This window comes from Pogona vitticeps, chromosome 3 (genome assembly GCF_051106095.1).
Source record: "Pogona vitticeps strain Pit_001003342236 chromosome 3, PviZW2.1, whole genome shotgun sequence".
Taxonomy (NCBI): domain Eukaryota; kingdom Metazoa; phylum Chordata; class Lepidosauria; order Squamata; family Agamidae; genus Pogona; species Pogona vitticeps.
In genome coordinates, this window is record NC_135785.1 from 40,483,656 (window position 1) to 40,509,929 (window position 26,274).

At 40.2% G+C, this 26,274-nt stretch overlaps 1 protein-coding gene across 6 annotated transcripts in view; it reads left to right on the forward strand.

Moving 5' to 3' along the window:
- The first annotated feature begins 2,391 nt into the window (after positions 1 to 2,391).
- Positions 2,392 to 26,274, forward strand: part of NMNAT3 (nicotinamide nucleotide adenylyltransferase 3) — a 46,982-nt gene continuing 23,099 nt past the window's right edge. For 3 of the 6 annotated variants that reach the window (XM_078389221.1, XM_078389222.1, XM_078389223.1), the window contains exons 1-2: positions 2,392 to 2,528; positions 20,734 to 20,877. In XM_078389221.1, the coding sequence (XP_078245347.1) occupies positions 20,769 to 20,877 (109 nt within the window). In that variant the 5' untranslated portion in view covers positions 2,392 to 2,528; positions 20,734 to 20,768. Of the gene's footprint in view, positions 4,806 to 20,733; positions 20,878 to 26,274 lie in introns of all 6 variants that reach the window. The other 3 variants (XM_020793157.3, XM_078389219.1, XM_078389220.1) reach the window with 3 other exon arrangements.

Consider the following 26,274-nt stretch of genomic DNA (forward strand, 5'->3'; position numbering starts at 1 on the left):
TGGATTGACTCCCTAAACTAAAGGAACCACAAACTCGAGAGTACAAGAGCTCAGCAGGTCTACTGAGGACAAGATATTTTGGAGATCAATTATTTATAGAGTCACAATAAGTCAGAGGCAACTTGATGGAACGTAAAAACAAAAATCGCAACAGGTGTTTCTTCATGTCATGGCTAGACACTTTGCTATGTTTGCAGACTGGGAAGGAGAACACAAGAAATATGTGACATATTTGAAGGAGCCTCGTGGCGCAGTGGTTAAAACGCTGTACTGCAGCTAAAACTGTGCTCACGACCTGGGGTTCAAATCCCAGGTAGCCGGCTCAAGGTTGACTCAGCCTTCCATCCTTCCGAGGTCGGTAAAATGAGTACCCAGCTTGCTGGGGGGGCAATGTGTAGCCTGTATAATTAAAAAAAAATTGTAAACCGCCCGGAGAGTGCTTGTAGCGCTATGGGGCGGTATATAAGTCCAATAAATAAATAATAAATAAATAAATAAATATTTTCTCTTGGGTGGAGTCAAGCCAAATTTATTTCCACAACTTGATCTCCCTTCTAAACCCTCTGACACATCAATTTCTGATAAATATACAGAGCTCTGTTAAGTAAACTAGACCATTCCAATGTGTACATTCAGTGTGCAGTTCATGCATCTGAAGCACATTTTACCTTTAAAAGTGGAAGAAAGCTGTGTGATCCTTCAATAAGAAGCTGACGACACATACGAAGATCCAGGTTTATAGAGCCTGTGTTCTAAGCACACTCCTGTACTGCAGTGAGTCCTGGACCCTTTGTGCACGGCAGGAGAGGAAGCTGAACACCTTCCATATGCGTTGCCTCCGACGGATTTTTGGTATCACCTGGCAGGACAAAGTTCCAAACAGAGCAGTCCTAGAACGAGCTGGAATTTTCAGCATGAATACATTACTGAAACAGCGACGTCTACGTTGGCTTGGGCACGTCGAGAGAATGGCTGATGGTCGGATTCCAAAGGATCTCCTCTATGGAGAATTAGTGCAGGGAAAGCGCCCCAGAGGGAGACCACAACTGCGATACAAGGACATCTGCAAGCGAGATCTGAAGGCCTTAGGAATAGACCTCAACAGATGGGAAACCCTGACATCTGAGCGTTCAGCCTGGAGGCAGGCGGTGCATCACGGCCTCTCCCAATTTGAAGAGACCCTTGCCCAGCAGGCCGAGGCAAAGAGGAAGTCACAAAAGCAGCAAAACCAGGGAGCCGGACAGGGGACAAACTGCATTTGTCTTCAGTGTGGAAGGGACTGTCACTCTCGAATTGGCCTTCTCAGCCACACTAGGCACTGTTCCAAGCCCTCCATACAGAGCACACTACCATAGTCTTTCGAGACTGAAGGATGCCTAACAATGCAGGAGCAGGTGATACCTTTATTAGACAACTACAAAAATCAAGGAATCTGCTAGCTTTCATAGATAAAAATCCACTTCCTCAGGCATGCACTGGTGCCCTCCCTCCCTCTCTCTCTCTCTCTCTCTGTTTGTGTAAAAAACTCGTGGTTTTTTTTTTTAGTTGGGTGTGATATCCAATCAAGAGCTACCTGGAATGTTGTTTGAAAATCACACCTCAAATGCAGCCTGTTTGTTTGTTTGTTTTTCATAACTCACTCCTAAGAAATATGCCTGGTAGCTGTGAACATGGGGGACTGTAATTTCTCTGCACTATTGACAAGATACTGGTGCATGCATGAGGAAGTGGATTTTGATCTATGAAAGCTAGAATACTGTTTTTAGTGGTCTAATAAAGGGATCACTTGCTCCTCCAATGCCTTGCCTTCAACACATGCCTATCTTGACACACCAATACATTTCCTAATACATTGACACACAAAACACTCATAAAACAAACTCACTGTTTTCATTTCTGGAACATGAAAATAAACCCAAACAAGAGCACATCTGAGCAACTGCTCACTACATTTCCTCTTGAAAAGGATGAGGCTGCCTTATGTAACTGCATTGGATCGTTGGTTCACCTAGCTCAGGATTGCCTACTCTTACCTTGCACAGTACTGACTTTTCATGAACTCAGGAAACTCTTATCAGAGAACCTAGCTTAGGGACCTTTGTCCTTACATAACAGGCGCTGCTTCATCACTGCCTTGTGGACCTTCTCCTTAATGGACAAACACCAAATTCTTGTTTGGGACTACAACCCCAAATCCCTGACCGACCGTAAGGGGGTACTGGGAGTTGTAGTCCAAGATAGGAATGTTCTCGTGCTTCCCTGGAACATCACCGGCTGGCTCCCCGCAAACCTCGTTGTGTCACCTCAGAATTCAACGGCTGACACGTAGACGGGGGAAGACCGCAGCCCCGTCCTTCCCCCGGATCCACCGAGACACCGCTTCCCCGCCTGGCCTCATTTCCCTCTCAGAGTCCGGTTGGACAACGGCAGAGCTCCTCCTCCCGAGGGGCTGAGCCTCGCCGTTCACGGAGGCCGAAGGAAGCCGAGGTGGAGGGAGTTTACTGGGCAACGGGGTCTGACGTTCGCGGGTAAGGGAGGAAACGCGGGTCCGGAGTCTTGCTGTCCCAGCAAGACTCCGAGGGCGGGAGGAAAGAGGCTCGACAGGCAAGGTGGTCGTGGGAACGGGTGGAGAGGGAGTTCGGGGCACGCACGAGGCCGCCAGAGTCCCGCTCACACGTGCACGTGTAGGACCGGGCTCTCAAGCCAAGCGTTCGTAGTCGCTGCTGGCCCGTGTTAGGCTAGTCGCCGACTTGGGGTTGGCGTGAGGGGGAAAAAAAGCTCAAACCGGAAATATGACACTTAAGGTAGTTCTCTTGAGCATGTGCAGAATGCCATCCCGACATCCCGTGAGTTAACACCGCAGAGATCCCGCCCTATTACCACTACTGTTATTTACACATCAGGGTCGAAGTAAATAAATGGTTAGGTTTGAGCTTCCGGTTTCCTAGGTTAATTTAAGACAGGGACGCGCGTCTGCTGCTGACTTTGAACAAAGGTTTTAATAGGTAAACATCTTAAAGAAAAAAAATGGTATATAAAGCATGTCCTGATGCTTTGAAAGGGGGAGCTACGTTGGTTGGTTCAAGAGTTGGCAATTCACCTGAGCCCCAGTTCAGTTCGTTAAATATTAGCTATTAGGAAAGAGGCGCACCAGATTTTTAATCCTGGTTGTTCCATGCTCGAAATACGTTAGACTACCACTCCCATAGTCCCACAGCAAAGATACCGTGGCATTATGGGAGTCGTAGTCTTAATAGTCTGGAGAACACTTGAAAGAGGACGGTGGAGTTAAGAGTTTGGCGCTTCAAACTGCTTCCTCTGTTAAGAAACACGAAACGTGATGATAAACATGAGCCGGTGTATAGGACATATTCTTTCAACCGGGATTAACGATATTGCTGTCGGTAGTTTAATAGTGCACTTCTGTGTGCAGAGACTCAGAAGTACAGTAAATCCCATTGAGTTGAACAGGGCTCGCTCCCATGTAAATAAGTACAGCTAAAGGTGCAGTTCGCAGTTTCAAGACTCAACACATACTGGTGCAGGTGCAAACTGGTAATAAATTTACTGGAGGTATATTATTGGTCCCAGTGCCCAGTGTGATGTAGTGGATAAAATGATGGATTAGGACTCAGGAGATCTAGTTTCAAATCCTTGCTTGGCCATGGAGACTCAGGGGAAGGGGTGGCACTGGTAAAAGACAGGCCTTAAATATTTCACGCTGATAGCCCTGATAGGTTCCATTCCATATGTAGTCCTCAAATAGAGGGCATGTCAGTTATTACCAAGTCAGATGTGACATAACAACAACAACACACACAGGCTTGCTGGGTTTTTTTGTTTTGTTTTGTTTGTTTTTACAGTAGCATTGCAGGAATCTCTGTACATGTTCTTGATGTCTCTCTGAACTGGGATTTGCCATGCTGATTGGTGCCAGTTGTCAATCTGTTAAATAAACCAAAAAGACCCAATTTGTGAAATATGGTAAAGAAATACAAATTTTTATTCAAATGTTTATGCTCTAAAAATATCTGGTAACCAGTCTCTTGTTTGTGGTGTTGGTGAAATTTTTGCTCCAGGATGTATGTTTCAGCAAGATGAAATAAGCAAAAGACAATTACTAATGTTCCTCTCTTGCTGGAACTGGGTATCATCATGCCTATTTTGGCTTTGAATGCAAAAGCTCTCTGCAGTAATATTGTGTTGCATCCAAAGTAACCAATGTGATTCTTCAGGCGATTAGTTCTTCCCATTTGACAACAGCAGTCTGTACTTTTTGTTTCCATTGATGTTCTTACAAAAACTTAAATGAATAGGCTTTCCTGACTGATGTGGATGCAGGAGGAAATTGTGTGAATTTGCAGATGGGGACACTGTCACAGATTCTCAGCCTGCATGTCAACCCCATCAGAAAAAATATATAGGACCTGTATTGTCTCAGATTTAGTTATATACAAGAAATCTTTCAAAAAGAGGAAGAAAACAGCATTTTACAATGTGAACACATTTGGTATGTAGTGCAGCATGTCCAATTTGAGAATGGTCATTGAGAGTGCCAGTAAAGTGATGGTTCAGTAGTAATCCATAAAAGAAAGGGGAGGAAAAAAAATTAAATCCACATTGTCAGATTTCTTGCTTGGAGCAGAGTATTCAGTATTTGGCCGTCAACAGCTTAATCACTTCTGTTTACTTCTGTCAGAATACGAGTGTGTTTTCACATCATTGAATACACATCTCCACATCACTGAGCATACAGTTAGGGGCTCAGCCTTTGCATAGTTGGCATTTCTGGACCCTCCACACTTGTAAGTTGCAAGAGATTTACTTTTGGCACATATTAGAACTCGTCTTTGAATATACAGGGTAGGATTGTGCTACAAGATTGATAACAGTATGTTTTCTACTGTCATCCTTTAATGGTGAGATTTGCTAAAACAGCATTTTTTTTTACTATCTGGTTTTAATGAGTCATGATAAATAATTGTAATTATATGTTTTCTTAGGTGGTTCATGACTATGGTAGAAGGTATGCACCACCTCCACATTTTGGGGAGAGCTTCCCCCCAACGCTACAAGCTAATCCCATAGTTGTCTTCTCTCTGCACTGCCTAAGAGAGTGACCTCCAGAGTTCTCTCTATACCTTGGTTTAATCAATTAGTGCCTGAATAGGAAATGTAACACATAGCCTTCAATGACATACTTCTTCCCTCTACAAGCTGAATGGGCTGGTCTTGTTGCTAAAGGTATCAGTGCATTTTGAAGGCAAAGGCAATTGTTCTGTTGGGTCAATAGATAACGCTGTTGACCCAACAGCTATTGAGTCTGAAAAACTATAGTTTTATCAATACATATCTAAATACCTAGATAGCTCCTAAAAAGGCCCTGGTTGTACTAAGTGACAACAGCAGCCAGTAACCTACAATATTCCGCCTTTATGTACTTACGTATGGAGCTCCAGCTGTGGAAACTGCTGTGGCAGCCTGATGAGGTGCCAGTTGCATGCAGCCAGGCACACAACTCGCACCTTGTCAGATCACCACGGCAGCTTCTGCGCTCAGAGTTCTGTGCATACAGTATTTAAACAGGATATTGACCTGTGCAACATCTTGGGTGAAGTTACAGCTGAGCTAGTGATTCTTCTTCTTGCATAATATGATAGATACTGAAAGATTACTGTCATTTTTTGTACCTTATCATGTCTAAAGTACTAAAGTGATTCTGATATACATCATTGATAAAGCTATTTGAATCTTTTTCAATGTAGTGTGAGCTCTTATGCGATTAATATTTTACATATTAGTACTTCTTGGCTGGCTACTTTTTTCCCCTGTACATTTTTCAAATATATGATGCTTTTATGAAAGATGTGAGACATGCCCTTTTGCCTACAGTGCTTTTTATACATAAGTGTGTGGATATGGTTAATGTGGCATGTAGCATGAGACAAAGGTTTTACTAGGAATGATGGCCCATACAAATGGATTATTACTCCAATTAATTTAAATGAGGTAAGTCATTGTGTTTCTGTGGCCATTTGCAGTCTTTAGTATAGGCGATGTCAGTCACCAATCACCATTTTTATTTTTATTATTTGCCATAAAGTAGCACTCCATCTGTGTCTGAGGAAGTAGATTGTAGCTCACAAAAGATGACACTGAAATAAATACCTCAGTCTTAAAGGTACTCTGATACTTTTGTACATGTTTGTGTTTTTGTGCTACATATCTGAAGGCATAACATCTCTTGGGCTAGAAGATAGTAGTAGGGATTTAGGTCTGGCATCGGAAGAAAGTAATTGGCATGTCCTAATGGAATTTCAGTGGGTCACCCCAGAGACTAGAAGCATTACCTGTGGAGACTGAATTCCCAGAGTCCACTAGCTCACATCATTTGTTGCCATGCTGGCTGGGGGATTCCGGGAGCTGAAGTTCCCAAAATAATTCCTCCAAAGTTCTGTTTGAAGCAACTGGTTTCTGGATTCTAACCATTTAGCAATCTCACCAACAAAACAATTGCTTCCACTTAAATTAGTCATAAATAATAATTATGTGCCGTCATGTAGATTCTGACTCATGCCAAATTTTCCCAGTGATTCCTAAGTACTGTATATAATGCTCTGTTCCTCCTGAGGATGCTGTGGGGCTGTGTAACTTGTCTAAGACCACACCATGCTGGCTGTTCTGCTTTTCCTTACTGACCTATGGAGCCACCAGTTATCCATTTAAATTACAGTACTCAAATGGAAAGGGGGAAAGGGGTTAACCGTGAGAGGACTTTGAAAAGAAAAATGAGCTCAGTTCAGTTTTGTTACTGAAAACATATACGGAGTGCTGAGAAAGTGTTCAGAGGCACCTTGTCCTCTCATTTTAACCATTTGTCTTAAAGATGCCTTCTGGTTGGTGGCTCTTGGGTTTCCTGTACTAACAACAAAGTAGACCTGAAAAGTCTTGAAACTGCCCACTTCTAGTATAGTGGAGGGTTGGGGTTTAACTCCTGCCCTCCTTTGGTTCACTCCATTTGCAGTCCCCTAGTGCACACTTCTGTTTCCATAAGTTGAAGATACGTGTTTATGAAGGTAAACATGCACTTGGATTTCTGCAGTGTGAAAAAGAGCGGGAAAGCCTTATATGGAAAAGAAACTTGGTAGTAGCAGGGTAGTAAATAACTTCTAACTCCTGGCTCCTTTTAAAATTTGAAACAGACACACAAAAGCAAAACATCCTATGAGGTTTAATGTATGAATCCATATGCATCTGTAATATGTTGCTTCTCCCATAATGGTACTTAGTCCTATAACAACAACAGCAGCAGCAGCAGCAGCAGCAGCAGCAGCAGCAGCAGCAACAACAACAACAACAACAACAACAACAACAACAACAACAACAACAACAATAGCAGAAGCTGGGATATCTTCCCTAAATATGTGAATTGTTTATATTACTATGTCACGTACAAGCCTTTGATTTATCTGCAGGTGTTCCATTAGAACTAACAATTCACAGTTCAGATGAAGCTAATTTATGCTTTGCACAAAGAAGAAATTACAAATAATTATAGTAGGCAACAAGCAATTTGCAGTTAGAGTATAGAATGCTAATCAAATAGAGTAACTCCTAATGTAAAATGCATGCAAACACTTTTTTAGCATTGGGGCTTTATATCCTAAATATTTTGGATGGGATTTAAGTTTGAACAAGTTACGTTGAGAATGTGCTTATCTTTACAGAACCATCCTCTACAGCACTGGTTCTTAACCTTGGGTTACTCAGGAGTTTTGGACTGCAACTCCCAGAAGCCTTCACCACCAGCTGTCCTGGCTGGGGTTTCTGGGAGTTGTAGTTCAAAAGCATCCGAGTAACAAAGGTTAAGAACCACTGCTCTACAGCATTGGGTAACTCAGGTGTTCTTGGACTTCCCAGAAGCCTTCACCATCAGCTGCTCTGGCCAGGGCGTCTGGGAGTTGTAGTCCAAGAACACCTGAGTTACTCAAGGTTGGGAACCATTTGTCTACATGTTTACATGGAAGTAAGCCCTATATTGTTCAATGGAGTTCATTTCCTAGTAGTTGAGAATAGAATTGCAGCTTTATGGGCCAACGTAGTGCATGTCCACTCAGAATTAAATGCCACTGGATTTGGTAGAGCTTTCTCCCATGTAAATTTTGTAGTATTATAACTTTCTTTCTGTTTCTGAAGAGGTTCAATTATGACCAATGCTTTCTTAGTCAACCATTCTGGTTTTTGAACATTGATTGGTTAAATATCTCCTTCATTGAAAGATTTCTAGAATTTGAATAAGCCCTTCTGCACATTAATTTCCAAGTAACCTGGGTTCCAACAAATTATGGTAGGACACCCTTATCCGCAGGATCAGAATCCACTGATTTACTTACAGTGTGAAAATATTTTAAAAATTAAAAGAAAAAAAAACTGAAAAAAACTATTTTCACATGTATTACCAGAATTGGCCACTAGAGGGAGAGAGAGACCATGCTATGAATACTTATTAATGAAGAATATATTACCAGCTCTGGGAATGCATGTGAAAATAGTGTTCCTGTTTTTTGTTTTTACCAAGCTATATACAGTGGTACCTCGACTTGAGAATGTCCCTACATAAGAACGATTTGAGTTAAGAATGGCTCCATTTGCAAAAAGTTGCTTTGACTTGAGAACGGAGCCTCGACTTAAGAACAACAACAAAAAAAAAACCCTTTCCTGCCCTTTTTTTGACCTAAGTTCACCTTAGGTCAAAAGAAGAAAAAAAAATTAAAAAATTCACCCCTTAGTGGTAGATACGGATTAACCGGCTTTGCATTAGTTCCTATGAGAACTAATGCTTCGACTTAAGGACAGCGCCTCGACTTAAGAATGAAAAACAGCAGATACGGATTAAATGGTTTTCAATGCATTCCTATGGGAAACGGAGTTTCGACTTAAAAACGTTTCGATTTAAGAACACAGTCCCAATACAGATTAAGTTCTTAAGTCGAGGTACACTGTATGATGTGTTCTCTATTATCCACAATTTTTCAGTATCCACGGGGGGCTTGGAACCTGAGACTGAGACATCACCCAGTATGAAGACAAACCCAAGTCTTCCTTGAAGTGATGTCGGGAATGCGTCTTCTTTTAAACAGGAACGACACCTTCTACATGCTAATTCCCAACCCTGCTGTAGCTGCAGAAGAGGGAGACTCTTTGCTTTCCTTTGTACCCAGGGCACAGTTGAAGCAATTTCTTTGAGCGCTGAGTGTCCTGGGTATAGAGAACCAAAACAAACCTTTGCCTGCCCCAAGCGATAGGACACCCAGAAAGGTGTATTAGTGAGGCCCCTATGACTACTAATAGTTTGTCATTCTTTGACCAGGAGATAAGTCTTCTCTGTTTCATTGCCCATCAAAGAATCTGGACGAGAAAGGGACAGTGGAAGTTTGTCTCATTGCCTGCTCATAGATAGAGCTTGACCAACATGAAAGTGCAAAGGTAGAAAGCTTGCCGAGCCCTTCATGCCCACCTTGCCAGTTTTCAGATACAGAGGGACAGTAAAGGCTCTGAGATTTATCTCTGTACCTGTTAGGCAATCGTTCTCCACCTTCTTACCTCAAAGGCAGAAAAAGGCTTGCATGCCTTTGCTGCTGCTTATGAGAGCTAGAGAAATTCTGTTTATGTGAGACCTGAAAAATACAGCATGTGATAATGGACAAGCATACATATCCTGTAAGGCCAGGCACTCCTTGCAGTGGCAAATTTGTTCATCCTTGCCCCTTGTAAGTATTACCTAGAATTTCCCGATCCTATTCTATTGAATTCCAAAAGGATGGTAGAGATCTGACCATCCTCGTGGTTTTTCTGCCCCTTTCTTCTGACTTTCCCCAAACTTTTCATTCTTTCTTCTCTCATGGTGTGGTGTACATGGCGCGCTCTCAGTTGTAGCGTGAACAGAAAGAGGCAACACAAAAGGACCAAATGAATGGCTACCTAATTTTCAGAGTTTGGTTGTCAATGTACAGCCATAGAAGGAATATCTGGATTTTGACTTGAGCAATCATTTGCTTCACATGTTGCCATTTTTTTGAACTTTACTTCCTCTAGAAACCTAGACACAACTCCCAGTGTTGCTTTTGCAGTGAGGTAACATGTTTTGTTAGGAGTTTTAAGAGAGCTCGGATCAGAGCACAAGATAAAAATCTAATTAATTACAGCTTATAATGAGACTCACAATATGGTTTGGTGATAGCATGTTCAGCATCATGGACTAACAAGTGGATTTATTCCTGAGTTTTCATTGATTTGTGAATAAAGCAAGTTTTAATTGGGTAGAATACTAAATAAACAAAGGCTCTGAGATCATGTAATTACATATTGTCAAGTCAGTACAGTTTTTTTGTTGTTGTTTAGTTGTTAAGTTGTGTCCGACTCTTCGTGACCCCATGGACCAGAGCACGCGAGGCCCTCCTGTCTTCCACTGCATCCCGGAGCTTGGTCAAATTCATGTTGGTAGTAGCTTCAATTACATTGTCCAAATATCTCAACCTCTGTCATCTCCTTCTCCTCTTGCCGTCACACTTTCCTAACATCAAGGTCTTTTCCAAGGAGTCTTCTCTTCTCATGAGATGGCCAAAGTATTGGAGCCTCAGCTTCAGGATCTGTCCTTCCAGTGAGCACTCAGGGCTAATTTCCTTCAGAATGGTTAGGTTTGTTCTCCTTGCAGTCCAGGGGATTCTCAAGAGCCTCCTCCAGCACCACAATTCAAAAGCATCAATTCTTTGGCGGTCAGCCTTCTTTATGGTCCAGCTCTCTCTTCCATACATCACTACTGGAAAAACCACAGCTTTGACTGTGCAGACCTTTGTTGGCAAGTTGGTGTCTCTGTTTTTTAAGATGCTGTCTGGTATTACAGAATTAATTAATTAGGGTTTAATTAATTACAATACTAATTAATTAATTAATTAATTAGGGTAATTAATTAATACAGTATTACTGATGACCTATTTTTAAAACTACATTTAAAAAGCATAACTATTTCTCAGTTACTCATTATGTTTAAAGTTAACAATAAAGTTTAATAAATAAATTAAAAATAAAATAAATGTTTTGGTATATTGGCCTATACTGTGGTGCCCTTCACCACAGAGAGCTGCTGAATTTCAGCAGCAAGCACAGATCCCACTGGTTTCTGGGGTTCAGTGCATGCCACATATAAATTGCCAGCCTTTGTTTTCAAGGCAGCATATCAAGTGCAATATGGGACCTGGAGAAATGTCCTGGGACATAGGAGAAGTTACCTGGGCTGGAGAAGTTACTTTAGGAAATATCAACTCCTAGAATCACATTACAGGCAGCACTTCTGCCATACAGGCTGTGAGATTCCGGGAATTGTAAGTTAACAAAAATAAAATGATTCCTACCTCCAGGAGTTACTCTGAGACAGCGAAAGTCTGAGTTCTTTTAGCAGGACCTGTTGAATACAGTACCTAGCTAAAGGAGCAGTACCCTGGCACCAGTATTTGATACAACTGAACGGCCTCATATAGTGTTATTGCCTTCTCTTTCAGGCGCTATTAAGAGGATCAACCTTGAACAACCTTGGAAGATATGTCCTATTTCAAAATCCTTGGCTGGAAGGCCTGAGCAGCCAGCTTTTCCTGTTCCCCATAAATACCCCTGGGGAGTTCTCTGTTAGATACTATATATTCTGAGCCCTCTTGGGTAAGCAATTGTAGCTTGAGGTAACTTTCTCTGTTGGAAAACACTGCAGGCTCACAACAGGTACCAATTTGAAACACTCTGCTAGTAAAAGGTAGCTGCTAGCAAGGATTTCTGTGAAACAGCCTTTAATGTCGAGTGATCTTGTAATATAAGAATTCCAGTGTTTTTTTTATAAATGCCAAGTTATTACTTTTCATATAAAATACAGAGAGTAACAGATTTTCCTCTGCCTGCCAGTTTATTGCTTACTTTCAATTATTCTTGCAAGGGTCATTCAGACTCTTGGTCTGCCATACCTACATGTTCCTTGCCCTTCATTTTACTAATTTTACTGCACACCCAGGAGCTCATAAATTAAAATGCATACACAGCACTATATTGTACATTCTTGTAATTAATCATAAATGTCTTCAATTACTGACTGTTTCAGCAGAACCCACTGTGGCCAATCGTAGCATCATTTATTATTGATATAGAAATATAGGCGACACAGGAAGAACCTGTGTACAGTTTTGTAGGAAAATTATGCAGGTACATCTGCTCATCCTTTATTTATATATATAAATAAAGGTGCCCATGGTATAATGAACCATGGGCACCTTTGAACCAAAGTTCAACCAATGAACTTTGCCCATGATATAATGAACTATTAATTGTGCTTTATTAATGACTTCTAGTTCTTTGGATTCTTTGACTGTAATAAAACGAGTGTCAGTCAAAACTATATGGATCAACTGTCCTCCCCCACCTCTGACCCGTGTATGCAGGCTTCTCTTTTTTGTCCATTTAAACCTGAGTCCACTCTTACATTTGAAACAGGTAACTCTAGTTTAATGTTGGCTTGCTCACTGTACTTTAAGTACCGGTTTGGGGGAGGACAGTTGATCCATATAATGGGAATTTTGATGTAAACAGACAAGGAGTGAAGTGATGAGGTCCAAGAGGAGGAAGAAGAGGGAGAGGGAAAAGCATGAGATGTGTATGCAGACTCATTCCTGTATAACAACCTGTAATTATTGAGACTGAGCTGGAGCTACATGTACAGCATATGGAATATCTAAATCAGATGAAAACTGGGTGTTTTGGTGCCTAAATCTCTCTTCCTGCAGCAATTTCTCTGCCCCTTAGTATAGGAGGCCAGAATCTGTGTGTTGCATCTTTGAGTTGTAGTGTCATGTTTTGTAATCTTCAGTTTTAGCAGTTCACAGTCTGCTTAGGACCATGCATCTATCCTACCCATATATAGAGCACTTTACATTAAATGTAATTATGTGGGAAGAGCAAAGTATGTTATCTTCATCTTAGCATATGTCTTCCTACATTAAGCAGTTTTCTTCTAATTTGACTTCATCACAAGGAGACAGGGTAGATTTGGGTCCCCTTCCTTGTTTTGTTGTTTAGTCATTAAGTTGTGTCTGACTCTTCGTGACCCCACGGACCAGAGCACGCCAGGCCCTCCTATCTTCCACTGCCTCCCAGAATTTGGTCAAATTAATGTTGGTAGCTTCGATGACACTGTCCAACCATCTCGCCCTCTGTCATTCCCTTCTCCTCTTGCCTTCACACTTTCCCAACATCAGGGACTTTTCCAGGGAGTCTTCTCTTCTCATGAGATGGCCAAAGTATTAGAGCCTCAGCTTCAGGATTTGTCCTTCCAATGAGCACTCAGGGTTGATTTCCTTCAGAATAGACCCCTTCCTTGTATAATTCTGTAAAAAGCAGTCCTTCTCTAACATGGTGCAGAATAAATATGCTGAACTACAGTTATCTGATTGGAAGACATGCCAAGGAGGCAGGTGGCTAGGATTGTACTCCAAAAAGTTTGGAAGGTTAAAAAAAAAACTCTTCTTATCTGTGGTTGTACACAACCAGGTAGATACATGGCTGCTGCATTGTGTCTAATGTTGCTTTCCAATTTTTAAAGACTTTGATAGAAATCAATATTTAAGTATGCAAGAACATGTAAATAGGGTGGAAGTAATATAGTGAGGGAATGTGTTTATGGTGTGTTTTGCCCATGGTATTTCTCCACAAGCTTTCTAGAGCTGTGGAAATAGATAAATTTTATGTGATTACTGAACAGAATTAGCTATTTTTAGTTACAGACTTTTATGTTGTTTTTATTGAAAGTATAACAGTAGAGTACAACTACAGTGGTGCCTTGACTTATGGCCATAATCTGTTCCAGAAGATGGATGTAACTCAAAATGGTCGTTAGTTGAAGCACCATTTCCCAAAGGAATGCATTGAAAAGCAATTCCTCCGTTCTGGCCGAAGAAAAAAAATTACACACAAAAAAAAACACTGCAAGACTCATTGGAAACAGGATTAATCCCTTCCAGCCAAAGTGGCGGGGGAAAGAAAAGCAATCAAGTGTGCAAGACCCATTGGAAATGCACAGAAAACAAATGGAGCAGATCGGAAATGCACAAACAAAGGGGGCACGTCGGAAATGCAAAGGAAACAAAGGAAAAAGCAAGGGAAGCATGCAGGACCCATTGGAAATGGGGGAAAGAGCCCCAAAAAGCAACCAACCCCCCAAGACCCATTGGAAATGGGGGAAAAAGCAAAAAACAAACAAATACCCAAGACCCATCGGAAATGGGGGAGGGAGCAAAAAAAGAACAAACCCCCAAGACCCAATGGAAATGGGGGAAAAACACTCCAAAAAGGAAAAAAAAAGACTCATCAGAAATGGGGGGAAAACAAGAAAACAAACCCCCAAGACCTATCACAGCACAGAAACATAATCCCCCAGTCCAAAACCACGCTGCAAAAACACCCAGAATAGTTTGTAAAAAGCAGAAAACAGCATCTTACCTTACCAGGCAGCCCGAAGCCTCCCTGCAAACACACGCTCGCTCAGAAGCAGAAGGAGGCAGTCCCAAGCCTCCTCTGATCGCATACTCTCTAACTGCTTGAGCCAAAGAGCTACAAAGAAGCAGCCTCACCACCACCTACAGTTAGCAATTTGAATTTCCTGACTTTCCCCCCTACCTTTTTCTGTTTGTAAGTGGAAGCTGGTTGTAACTTGAAATGGTCATAAGTAGAGATGTTCATAAGTCGAGACAATGTATCACAGAGAATGAAGTATTTTCAAAGCATTGTTTTTTAGCAGAACATCTTATAGCTATGTATCTTTCTATGTATTCCTGGTGGGATTCTTGCACATCTTTATTTAAAATAGTTGCACTGTATGTGTGTGTTTACAAGATTTCCTGAGGGTCATATCTGGAGTCCCTATTTTACTAGAAGTCTTTGTAAATGGAAGTTCAAATCCTAAGTTCTGAATGTTTATGAATACATGCTAACCTTGTTTGATAGAAGTGTATGAAATTATGGGTGGTGTGGAGAAAATAGATAAGGAAATGCTTTTCTCTCATTGTACTAAAGCTGTTTGGATAGCTTAGTTAGGTATCTACCTGCAGAGCTAGAAGTTGGGAGTTCAGTTCCTCACTGACCATCGCAGAAGAGCCATCATGTGTGGCCCTGGGCTAGGAATTCCAGAAATGCCCCCAGGAGAAGAGAGCATTACTTCTGAGTCCTCTCTACCTAGAATACCCTGCAAAGGGTCACCGTAAGTCAGCAATGACTTGACGGCACATATTTAAAATATCAAGAGTAGTGTAGAGGATAGAGTGATGGGCAAAACCTCAAGAGGCCTGAGTTTGAATCCCCGCTTTCCCATGGAAACCAGTCCTTCAATTTCTTACTTACCTTGAAAGCTCTGTTAGGGTCACTATAAGTCAGTCCTCGCTTTCTAGCAGATAACCTAATATAACATGGTACTATAGACATCGTGGCCTCCTCTGAAGTGCAATAGTGAGAGAGATGGGACAGAAAATGAATATATTTATTCACGGAATAAAATGCTAAACCGTGGAATTTGCCGCCACAGATGTAGTGCTGGTTTGGAGGTTTTATGGGATTAGACAGATTTGTGGAGGATGAGGCTACCTACAGCAGCTCCTCACAAGACAGAAACGTTATCTGTGTATTAGAGGTAATATTATAGAAGAACAGAAGTGCAAGGATTTTATTGTACTCAGGCCCTGTATAGTCCGTTCCACAAGCATCCAACCAATATGCCTAGAATGCTGGACTAGTTAGGCTTTTGGTATCATCCAGCCTGCATCTTTTCTTATGTTTCTAATGTTGTGAGTGAGTGGAGAGTGTGTATACACAGACAGAATACATAAAAAAGTAGCCGTGTCTTATACCAGTTAACACATTATTTGTTATTGTTTTCATTCTTCAAGGATTTTCTCTACATGCAAGGATGGGGATGAGCCTGAAAGGACCACCCTGACTTTGGTCTCATTGCCTTTTAGGTTGAAAGCAGTGATCTGATGACAGCTATCTCCAGCCACCTTTTTTCCTTATGAACAAGGCTGTAACAGAGAAGCTCCTTAATTTTATTTTCCTTCCCTGCACCCCCCCCCCCATGAGAAAGTTACTATTGGTTTGCTTATTTAACAGAGACCCTTGTTAGAGAGGAATTTGGTGAAGTTTCTTTAAGAGACTGAACAGTGTATGCACATTTTATTTCAGGGTACTATTATCCTATTTGAAATTAAGTCCGAAGTGGCTCTTGACTTTCATTTACATCTGAACAGAATTTTACTAACTAGGTAGTGCTTTTCTTGTCTTGAAACAAGTCATTTTCAGAACCTTTCTTAATGACCCCTAATGTACAATGTTTGTTGATACAAGCATGGCAGTAAAAGCTGCAGCTTCCCAGTGTCATGTATTCTTAATTAGGTTTTCATTAGTTTACAACTGTAAAGTGGATTTTTTTTTCCTACTGAGCATGAAAATTTGAGTTCGCAGCTATCGGCTAAATTGAATAGAAAGTGCTTGGATTCTTTGGCACTGTTTTCTATGTATAGTTGGGTCTGATAACACTTCTTAATAAGGGAGGATTTTGCAGTTCACCTGAAGACTGTGCTTTTAGAGATATCACCACCTTCTTCTTTTCACTCTAGAGGAGAACCAACGCTCCATTCTGTCAGCAAGAGAGTCTTTTGCCAAATGCCACAAGCCATTCCTTTTAGGCTGGCAGCAAGTGAAAACGATAGTCATTTCTTTTCAGTTTTGTCAATGCAGCTGTAGAAGCTTTCTCAGGGGAAGAATAAATTGACCAACCTTGTCTTTAAATACAGAACTCATATTTTACCTTGTAAAATTGCTGTATTAGGATAAGGTTTCCTTGGTTTTAGATTTCCCTTGAGTGCAGTAAGGAGTCCCCCTGCCCAGCCTTTTCTTTCTGTTTGTTACTATATTGTACCATCTTATAGCTCAATAGAATTTCACTATTTTCATTTTTAAAAAAAAAAAAAAGTTCTGTCTTGTTTATATGGACTCTAATGCAGATATTTCAGGCATAAACAGTAGGTGTTGCTTTCCAGCTTATCATTCCATTGGTTTCTGGTGTTGAGATTATGAGTGCTATTGCTAGCATAGCCAAAATGGTACAGTAGCTGAAATGTTGTTGCTTAGTGTAGTAAGCTGCACTACAGTAAGCCCATTGAATAAATAGGGATTTTGATGAGTCAGCTCCTTCATTAATTCAAATGGGTTTACTCCAGTTATGACTTTACTGTAATAAGCTGCTACTACAGTAGGCCCATTTGAATTAATGGAATTTACGTATGAAGTTAATGACTTGCAATGTTGACTTACAATATGGCCACTGATTCAATAGGCCTGCTGTATTTGCCCTGCTATGCAGCAGAATTTCAGCCATTGTGTAAAGCATAATAAAAATCAGTGGTATTACCACAAATGCTTTATCGCCTGAATGGACTTATAACTATTATTATGACCATTACTTCTATGTTTGAATGTTTGACCATTACCTATACCTTTTCCCCCTATTCACACAAGGAGTTTTCAGTGAACTTGGGGAAACCTTCAGGTGACAATAAATAATGGCATGTTGTCCAGTTGATTCTATCTTTTGGCCAGCCGTTCTAGGATTTTCTAGGTAGAGAGTACTCAGAAGTGGTTTGCCATTGCCTTCTTCTGATGGAACTGTAGGACAGTGCAGTTTGCCTGATGCTATATAGAGCTAGCTGTTCTCTTTGGAGGTATTGAAATTCCAGCCTTTGGTCATGGAACCAAGTACCCAAGTCACTGAGCTATCCAGCCAGCTTTGAATAATTTTTAGAAATGAAAAATAATTAAAAGGATGAATGGAAATCCTGTAATAGCCTGATGAAGATTAAACATGCTTGATGATCCTGAAATGTTCATAGAATAGAATGGTTTGGAGAACAGCAGGAGACTGGAATAGTGTACCTGGGACCCTGAGCAATATTCTGCATTTCTTTAAAAAAAAAACCCTCTAGTCTAGAAACGGGCTTGGGGGACAAAGCTAAATTTAAGCAGCAAAGCATAGGCTCCTGAGGCTTCTAGGGGGCACAGTTAGACATTTTATAGGGTGTCAGGAAACACCTTTACCAAACTCAGTTGAAAGAATGGTTTGATATTGCAAGATAAAGTAAGTTTGAAATAAGGTCATGGGTATTAATAGTGACAGAAGTGAGGATACTAGTTTAACAGAAACCAAACTGATGATACAAGTTTGGTTTGAGATCATTTTTATCTGGCTTCTTTTTAAGCAGACATGAATACTTGAGGATGGGGTGGATAACATTGGCCATGTAAGCGGTTGTTAACCTGCACTGTGATTCTAATTACATACAGCCTGGAATAAATTCCATCAAAATTAATTGAGTAACTCTAATTACCATTTGATGTTACTTTAATTTACTGTCTGATGGGTAATTTGGGGTAATTGGCTATTTTTATTTATTTTAATTGATTTATATATATATAAATGTATGTATGCATGCATGCATGCATGTATGTTTGTATGTTTGTATGTTTGTATTTCAAAGCAATATGTTACTAACAGTTAACAGACACATAGATTCTCAACATCAGCAAAACATGATTGCAACCACTAGGTAATATTAATATTAATCAGATTTTAATCTGATCCCAATTGGCTAAACCTAGTGAGTTTGCTAAATTATCATGGCAATTCCCCAATGGAGGAGTCAGGTTCTGTGTGTCACCCCCACCCCTTCCTAGCTAAGCAGAAAAATACAGTATCCATTTCAAAGAAAATCCAGATAGGAAGGGGTGTCTGTGCATGACATTTGCCTCTTTGTTTGAAGAACTAGGGTGTTATATCTAATGCACAACTGCCTCAGTTGTAACTTTAAAACAAGAACTCTAATGCAACCTAAACCTTTTCTGACTTACATCTAAGAAAGACATATCTGCTGAAATCCATCTCACTAAGAACTTTTGGGTTCTACATAGAACCGTAAATAATTGAGTTGGAAGTAGGCTATAAGTCTATCAAGTACAAACCCCTGCTAAATGCAGGAATCCAAATCAAAGCAGATTTGACAGACGGTTGTCCAATTTTCCAGTTTGACTGTGTCCAGTGTTAAAGTGCTCACCACCTCCTTGGCGAGGTAATTGGTTCCATTGTCATACTGCTATGGCAGTTAACCCCAGCAGTTACATTTAAGAGTAACTTTCCTGGCAAAATCTATCCTGCCATGAACTTTTGAACTTCAAATTCTTCACACTGTTGCTTGACTGATGAAGTGGTCCTGATCCATAAAAGCTAGAAGACTGTATGATAATTTTTAAGTGGTCTGTAAAGGCGTTGCCTACTGTTGATTTTGTAATGATTACACACCTCCCTTTTATTTCAATGTGAACATTTTTTCCCAATTTCACATTTAAAGCCAGTGTTTCCAAGCTCTGGTGCTGATGAAAGCCAGACAAGCCCCACTCACTAAAGCTGCCATTACTCCAGAAAGGAAAACTATCATTGGTGCTAATGTCAGTTTCCTTCAGAGTGACAACCAGCCATAACGTGTGATTTCAGTGAAGTTATAATGAAAATAGATGCAACTGTGTTTTTTTATGTTGACCCAGAGTTTACTCTGGGAGAGGGGTTACCAATACACAGGATAATGATACTAAAATGATAGTGTGGAAATGAATGAATGAATGAATGAATGAATGAATGAATGAATGAATGAATGAATGAATGAATGAATGGAGGTGGTAGAAAATTGTGAAAGTACTTGAGCATAGTAAAAAAATATTTTCTTATATCGTGTATTGTGATCTATGTTGAGGATCTGGTGGGACAATGTGGTAGGGTGTAGATGTCTAAAACAACTGAGTATGAGGCAGATGTATCTTCCCATCCTTCCTTTTTAAAACACTGATATTTGTTTAGCTGCTGAAATCCAGTTGCAGTAAGTACTGCACAATGGGATGACATCATCAGTTTGTGAGTGAAATTTTTAATTCAATATTATTTAAAACTTCCTCAGTTTCCAAGGCTTCCTAGGCCTTCATTGTGCCCTCGAGAAGCCTTTGGGGGCCTCAGAACGGGAGAGGGCCTTTGAGATCAGAAAATCTCAGCCAGAAGGCCCAGTCTAGAGGCAGAACTACCGCCAGCCATCCAGCTATGATCTTCCAGTATAAAAAGTCCCATTTCTATCATACCAGGGCTCACACAAGCTTCCCCAGAGCAAAAAGAAAGCCTAGGGAGCCTCTGAAACTGAAGTGGGCATAAGAAGTTTTAAATTAAAATAAATAATTCTATCACTGACTAATGATGCTGTCCTTGTTGTGGAGTGTAAAGTTACAACAACTGGATTTTAGCTAGTGGTTAGATTTCACGTGTAGTATTATGCACCTTCTAGATATTTTAGATTATAACTCCCTCTGTTGTTGATTATTAGCTGTTTTGGTTTGGTCTGATGAGAATGGTGGTCCTAAATATTTAGAGGGACTTCGCTTGGAGGAAACTAGCGCATTACCTATGTTCACTTATACAGATTCAGTATTATGGCTGGTCTGCTGAATTAGTCCCCTAGCAGGCTGTTTTGAAAATACTAATTCACTGTTTCTTGTCTTGAGGAATGCATTAAACATATCTTACTTGACTGGGTTATTTTAACTGTTATTTTCTCTTTTAAGGTTTGTGGTGTTGCTGCTGAAGATTGCTCACCTAAATGAAGCGTTTGATACCCCTCACCCTTCTTGCCTGTGGATCCTTTAATCCTATAACAAATATGCACTTGCGTTTATTTGAATTAGCAAGAGATCACCTTCATCAAACAGGTTGGTTTCAGAATTTCTCCAGAAAACCAGTCTGCTGTGTTGGACTAAAGAATTGTTGGAATTTCTAAAATTTGTCAGCATTTCACACAATTTCAACACATCTTTGTTCCCATCAGTTCAAGAATACTTAGTTTATTTCACAGCATTTTGTATGAGAACGTTGTACTTTTATCATCTCTTGAAATAAATTCTAAAAATGCAAAGATATAAAATTGGATTTTCATACCTCTACAGGGAAGTTTTGTCATTGTTTTAGTGGAATCGTTGCCTATTTAGACTTAGTAAAAGGATACTTACTCATTTTATTCTCACCTTTGTTCAGAGAAGTGAAGAAATGCTTAAATTGCAATGTCTCATTTGTATGATGATGTCATCACTCTGTCTAACAAAATGATGCACATTTTGCAGCTTTAACTAAAAAGGCGAATGGGGAAAAAACAGTCTATGTTCATTAAGGGTGCTTCCATCCAGATGGCTGCAGGCACTACCAGTCAAAAGAGATTGTGCCGTTATTCCAACTTTTCCTGATTTGTGGATTTTCTGTGTGAAGCAAGAAGGTAGGGGAAGAGAGGACAGGGACATGGGAAGGTGTCACAAGTGGAAGGTGCCTTTGGTTGGATCCCCAAAAAATCCTGTGAATGGGGCATGTAGCTTAAGATTTCACCAGAACACAGCATTTACAGAAAATGATGAAGAGCCATGTTTCCATTGCTTCTGTGCTCTGAGAGATGAACAGAACAGCTAATGACCAAGATACTGTAGTTCTCTAGGTCATATTTATTCAGGCATCTGCAAAAATGCAAGAGAGGAATGAGTGGATAAGTATTAATTAAAAGGTTCAGAATCATTGGCAGTTGGTGTGTTAAACGTGAATGCCTTGAAAATCATTGGGGAAACGATTCAGAAGCAGCCAGCAGATTGCAAATCTCAGACGCATGGCTGATACCAAAACATTTTGTGCATTAAAAGATAGAGTTGCTGATGATTGACGCTTGGAGTACGATTAGGAGCAAGCAAGAGAACCAGAACCAAATTTTGTATCAATGACTAGTGATGAGGCATACAGGATATTGGTGTTTGTGTCAAAAGCTGAAACGGAGAATTAACTTTTACGATCTTTCAGTACAATTTCTAGCTGAAGATGTTTCTTTCCAACCTTCATATTACCTTAAGAGGCTTTATAAGGCTGACATTGTGATTATAAAACTCACAGAGTAGTTCACCAGACACTTACACTGTGGTAGATCACCAATTATCTTTCTATTCTCCCAGGCTTCTATTATTTTAATTATTCATTCATTCATTCATTTTAAATATGTGATAGTCCTTCTAGATCTTTAAACTATTGTTCTCTGCTGTTGGTTTAGCCTTGCTTTTGTTGTCTGACTGTTTTAATTTAGTCTTTGCCTTGTATTTTATTGTATTGTTATAAATTATTGTTTTAAACTTTATTTGTGAATTTCCAGAGAGCTTTAGTCAATAAGTGTGGTATAAAAATGTAATAAGCAACCCAGCAGTATGCCTCCTCCTACCAAAATCCTGTTTATCGCCCTTTGTTCATAGATTGTTGTGTCATGGTACTGCCTCTGAAATAAAAGCCAAAGTATTTTTATGAAGGACAGCTGACGTAGAGCTTGGAAAAGTTAAGTTTTTAAACTAGAACTCCAAAATGATTTTAACTCCAAATGGAATTTGTTTTTGGTACATGTATTTCAGAAAGGAAAGGGGTATACACCGGAATAAGAATCAACGTATTACTGGAGAGAAATAGGCAATTCGAAATATATAGAGAACACTGATCTAGTCCTGAGAGGGGGGTGGGTTGTACCGAGTGAAGAAGAGGGGTTTTTGTAAAATGGTAGTTTTTGTGAATGCCTTCCTTTTCTGTTCAATTTTTAAAAAAAGAAAAAGAAAAAACTAGAATTTGCAGAGTCTCCCTCTGGAGCTTCTGTTTGGATTTCAAGGGAAGCTTTCACTGGTAGCATTTTACATGACAGGCTCTTTTTGCAACCAACAAATGAATATGTTAATTACATTTAAACAATGTATGTCATTATCTAACTTGTTGTTAGTTGTTCAGGGCCTTATTAAACCTCCCTCTGTGCTTCCAAGACACAGAAACAAAGGTAAAGCTCAAGCACCAATCCTGGTCACCTTCTGGGAATGCCTCCCAGTGACGCCAGCATTGTGGACAGAGATGACAAGGAAGGAGAAAGTCAGATTAGGGTTTTTCCAAATACACTGGTGCCTCGCTTAGCGATCGCTCCGTTGAGCGATGAAATCACTTTGCAATGGACTTTTGGCCATCGCTGGAGCGATCGCTTAGCAGTGGCCCCTATGGCTAAAATTCACTTTGCGATGATCGCGGGGAAGCGATCATGGCAAAACGAACTTTTTTAAACAGCTGATCGGCGGTTCCAAAATGGCCACTACTATTTTGCCTCGCTTTAGAGACACCCAAAATGGCCACCGCTATGGAGGAATTTCGCTTTAAGGTAAGTTTTTAGCCCATAGGAACATATTAAACGCGTTTTAATACATTCCTATGGGCTTTTTAATATCGCTTAGCGGTTAAATCACTTAGCGATGTTTTTTCCGGAACGGATTAACATCACTAAGTGAGGCACCACTGCACTGGACTTATTTTAATGAACAGAAAGTTAGCATTAATTGTCCAACTTTACTTATCTACAAAGCTTGGAAAGTTATTTTTAAAAGAGGTTAATTATAGATTCCGCTAAGAGATCCAACCTCACCATGTGACCATTAGAGTTGCAGTTCTAAAAGTTAACTTTTTACTTTTCCATGTTTGAAAGTATATAAACAGTTACTTTTTAGTGTGGGTTTCTTTTTTTAAAAACCCCTGAAGTGCTACAAGTTACTAGGGATACAAAACATATCTTGGTCCCATCCACCTTACCCCTGGCTCATTACGCAACATAGAGTATGAGAATACAACCTGGCACTCCTTTAATGTTCCTCCTCCATCATCTATTGAAGACAGGCCCTTATAAGTGCAAAGTAACTAAAAGATAGAGTGAAAACACAAAACTAGTGAAATTATCCCTCTACATAGTGGAAGTGAAGAACAGATTTAAGGAACTCGATTTGGTGGACAGAGTGCCTGAAGAACTGTGGATGGAGGCTCATAACATTGTACAGGAGGCAGCAACGAAAACCATCCCAAAGAAAAGGAAATAAAAGAAAGCAAAGTGGCTGTCCAATGAGGCCTTACAAATAGCAGAGAAGAGAAGGGAAACAAAATGCGAGGGAGACAGGGAAAGGTACAGAAAATTGAATGCAGATTTCCAAAGAATAGCAAGGAGAGACCAGATGGCCTTCTTAAATGAACAGTGCAAAGTAATAGAGGAAAATAATAGAAAGGGAAAAACCAGAGATCTGTTCAAAAAAATTGGAGATATTAAGGGAACATTTTGTGTAAAGAGGGACATGATAAAGGACTAAAATGATAGGGACCTAACAGAAGTAGAAGACATCAAAAAGAGGTGGGAAGAATACACAGAGAAATTATACCAGAAAGATTTGGATATCCCCCAGACAGCCCAGATAGTGTGGTTGCTGACCTTGAGCCAGACATCCTGGGGAGTGAAGTCAAGTGGGCCTTAGAAAGCATGGCTAACAACAAGGCCTGTGGAGGTGATGGCATTCCAGTGGAACTATTTAAATTCTTAAAAAATGATGCTGTTGAGGTGCTACACTCAAGATGCCAGCGAGTTTGGAAAACTCAACAGTGGCCAGAGGATTGGAAAAGATCAGTCTACATCCCAATTAGGGCAGTGCCAAAGAATGCTCCAACTACCATACAATTGCACTCATTTCATATGCTAGCAAGGCTATGCTCAAAATCCTACAAGGTAGGCTTTAGCAGTATGTGGACCGAGAACTCACAGAATTACAAACTGGATTTCAAAGGGGCAGAGGAACTAGAGACCAAATTGCTAACATTTGCTGGATTATGGAGAAACCAGAGAGTTCCAGAAAAACATCTACTTCTGCTTCATTGACTATGCAAAAGCCTTTGACTGTGTGGACCACAGCAAACTATGGCAAGTCCTTAAAGAAATGGGAGTGCCTGATCACCTTATCTATCTCCTGAAAAATCTATACGCGGGATAGAAGCAACAGTTAGAACTAGATATGGAACAACTTTGATTGGTTCAAAATTGGGAAAGGAGTACAACAAGGCTGTATATTGCCCCCCTGCTTATTTAACTTATATGCAGAATACATCACGTGAAAGGTTGGACTGGAGGAATCCCAACCCAGAATTAAGATAGCCGGAAGAAATATCAACAACCTGAGATATGCAGATGATACCACTCTGATGGCAGAAAGTGAGGAGGAATTAAAGAACCTCTTAATGAGGGTGAAAAGGGAGAGCGCAAAAAATGATCTGAAGCTCAACATTAAAAATACTGAAGCTGAGGCTCCAATACTTTGGCCATCTCATGAAAAGAGAAGACTCCCTGGAAAAGACCCTGATGTTGGGAAAGTGTGAAGGCAAGAGGAGAAGGGGACAACAAAGGACAAGATGGTTGGACAGTGTCATTGAAGCTACCAACATGAATTTGACCCAACTCCGGGAGGCAGTGGAAGACAGGAGGGCCTGGTGTGCTCTGGTCCATGGGGTCACAAAGAGTCGGACACGACTTAACGTCTAAACAACAAGTACTTAAAATTGCAATTGTAATGTAATATACTTACACTTTACTTGTAGTTTCTCCCAAGTGGTTATCAGTGATAGACAAAAGGCTCCTGACATTGAGAAAGCATGCTGAATCCAGACAAGGTTAGTGGTATTTCTTGTTGACATTAGTGAGATTTTAATAAAAGGCATATTAAATCCAGATTAGATTATTGTTTTTCCACTGATATCAGTAAAGTTTAACACATAATAGTTTTAGTCTGATTTTAGTGGGATCTAAATACATTTAACATGGACTAGCTATACCTCTTTGCATATGTCTTTGTTTCAATTGAATTCCATTAATTCTTGTATTTCATCTCTGTGATCCAAGTTGTGTATAGATCTGAATGTGATGGATGTGATTCCTTGTGTTCAGTGCATGTTTTTAAAAATTGCTACTCACTACTACACTCTCACACATAGGTGTGCATTTCACTAGTTTAGTGAAACACTGAAGGAAACTGAATAGCCATGAGTGTTGTTTTCTGTTCCTTTCTATTGCTCAGCGGAAGATAGCCCTCTGGCAAAATTCTATACTTTTTGTATAAAATTCTATACTTTTTTATATTTACCATTGTATACAGTTTTGTTCTCTTCATCTGAATCTCTGCTAAGCAACTTTGTCTGCATACTTTAGATGAATGTCTATGTGTTCTGTTCATACAGTGGGCTGGTTTTTATGAAGTTCT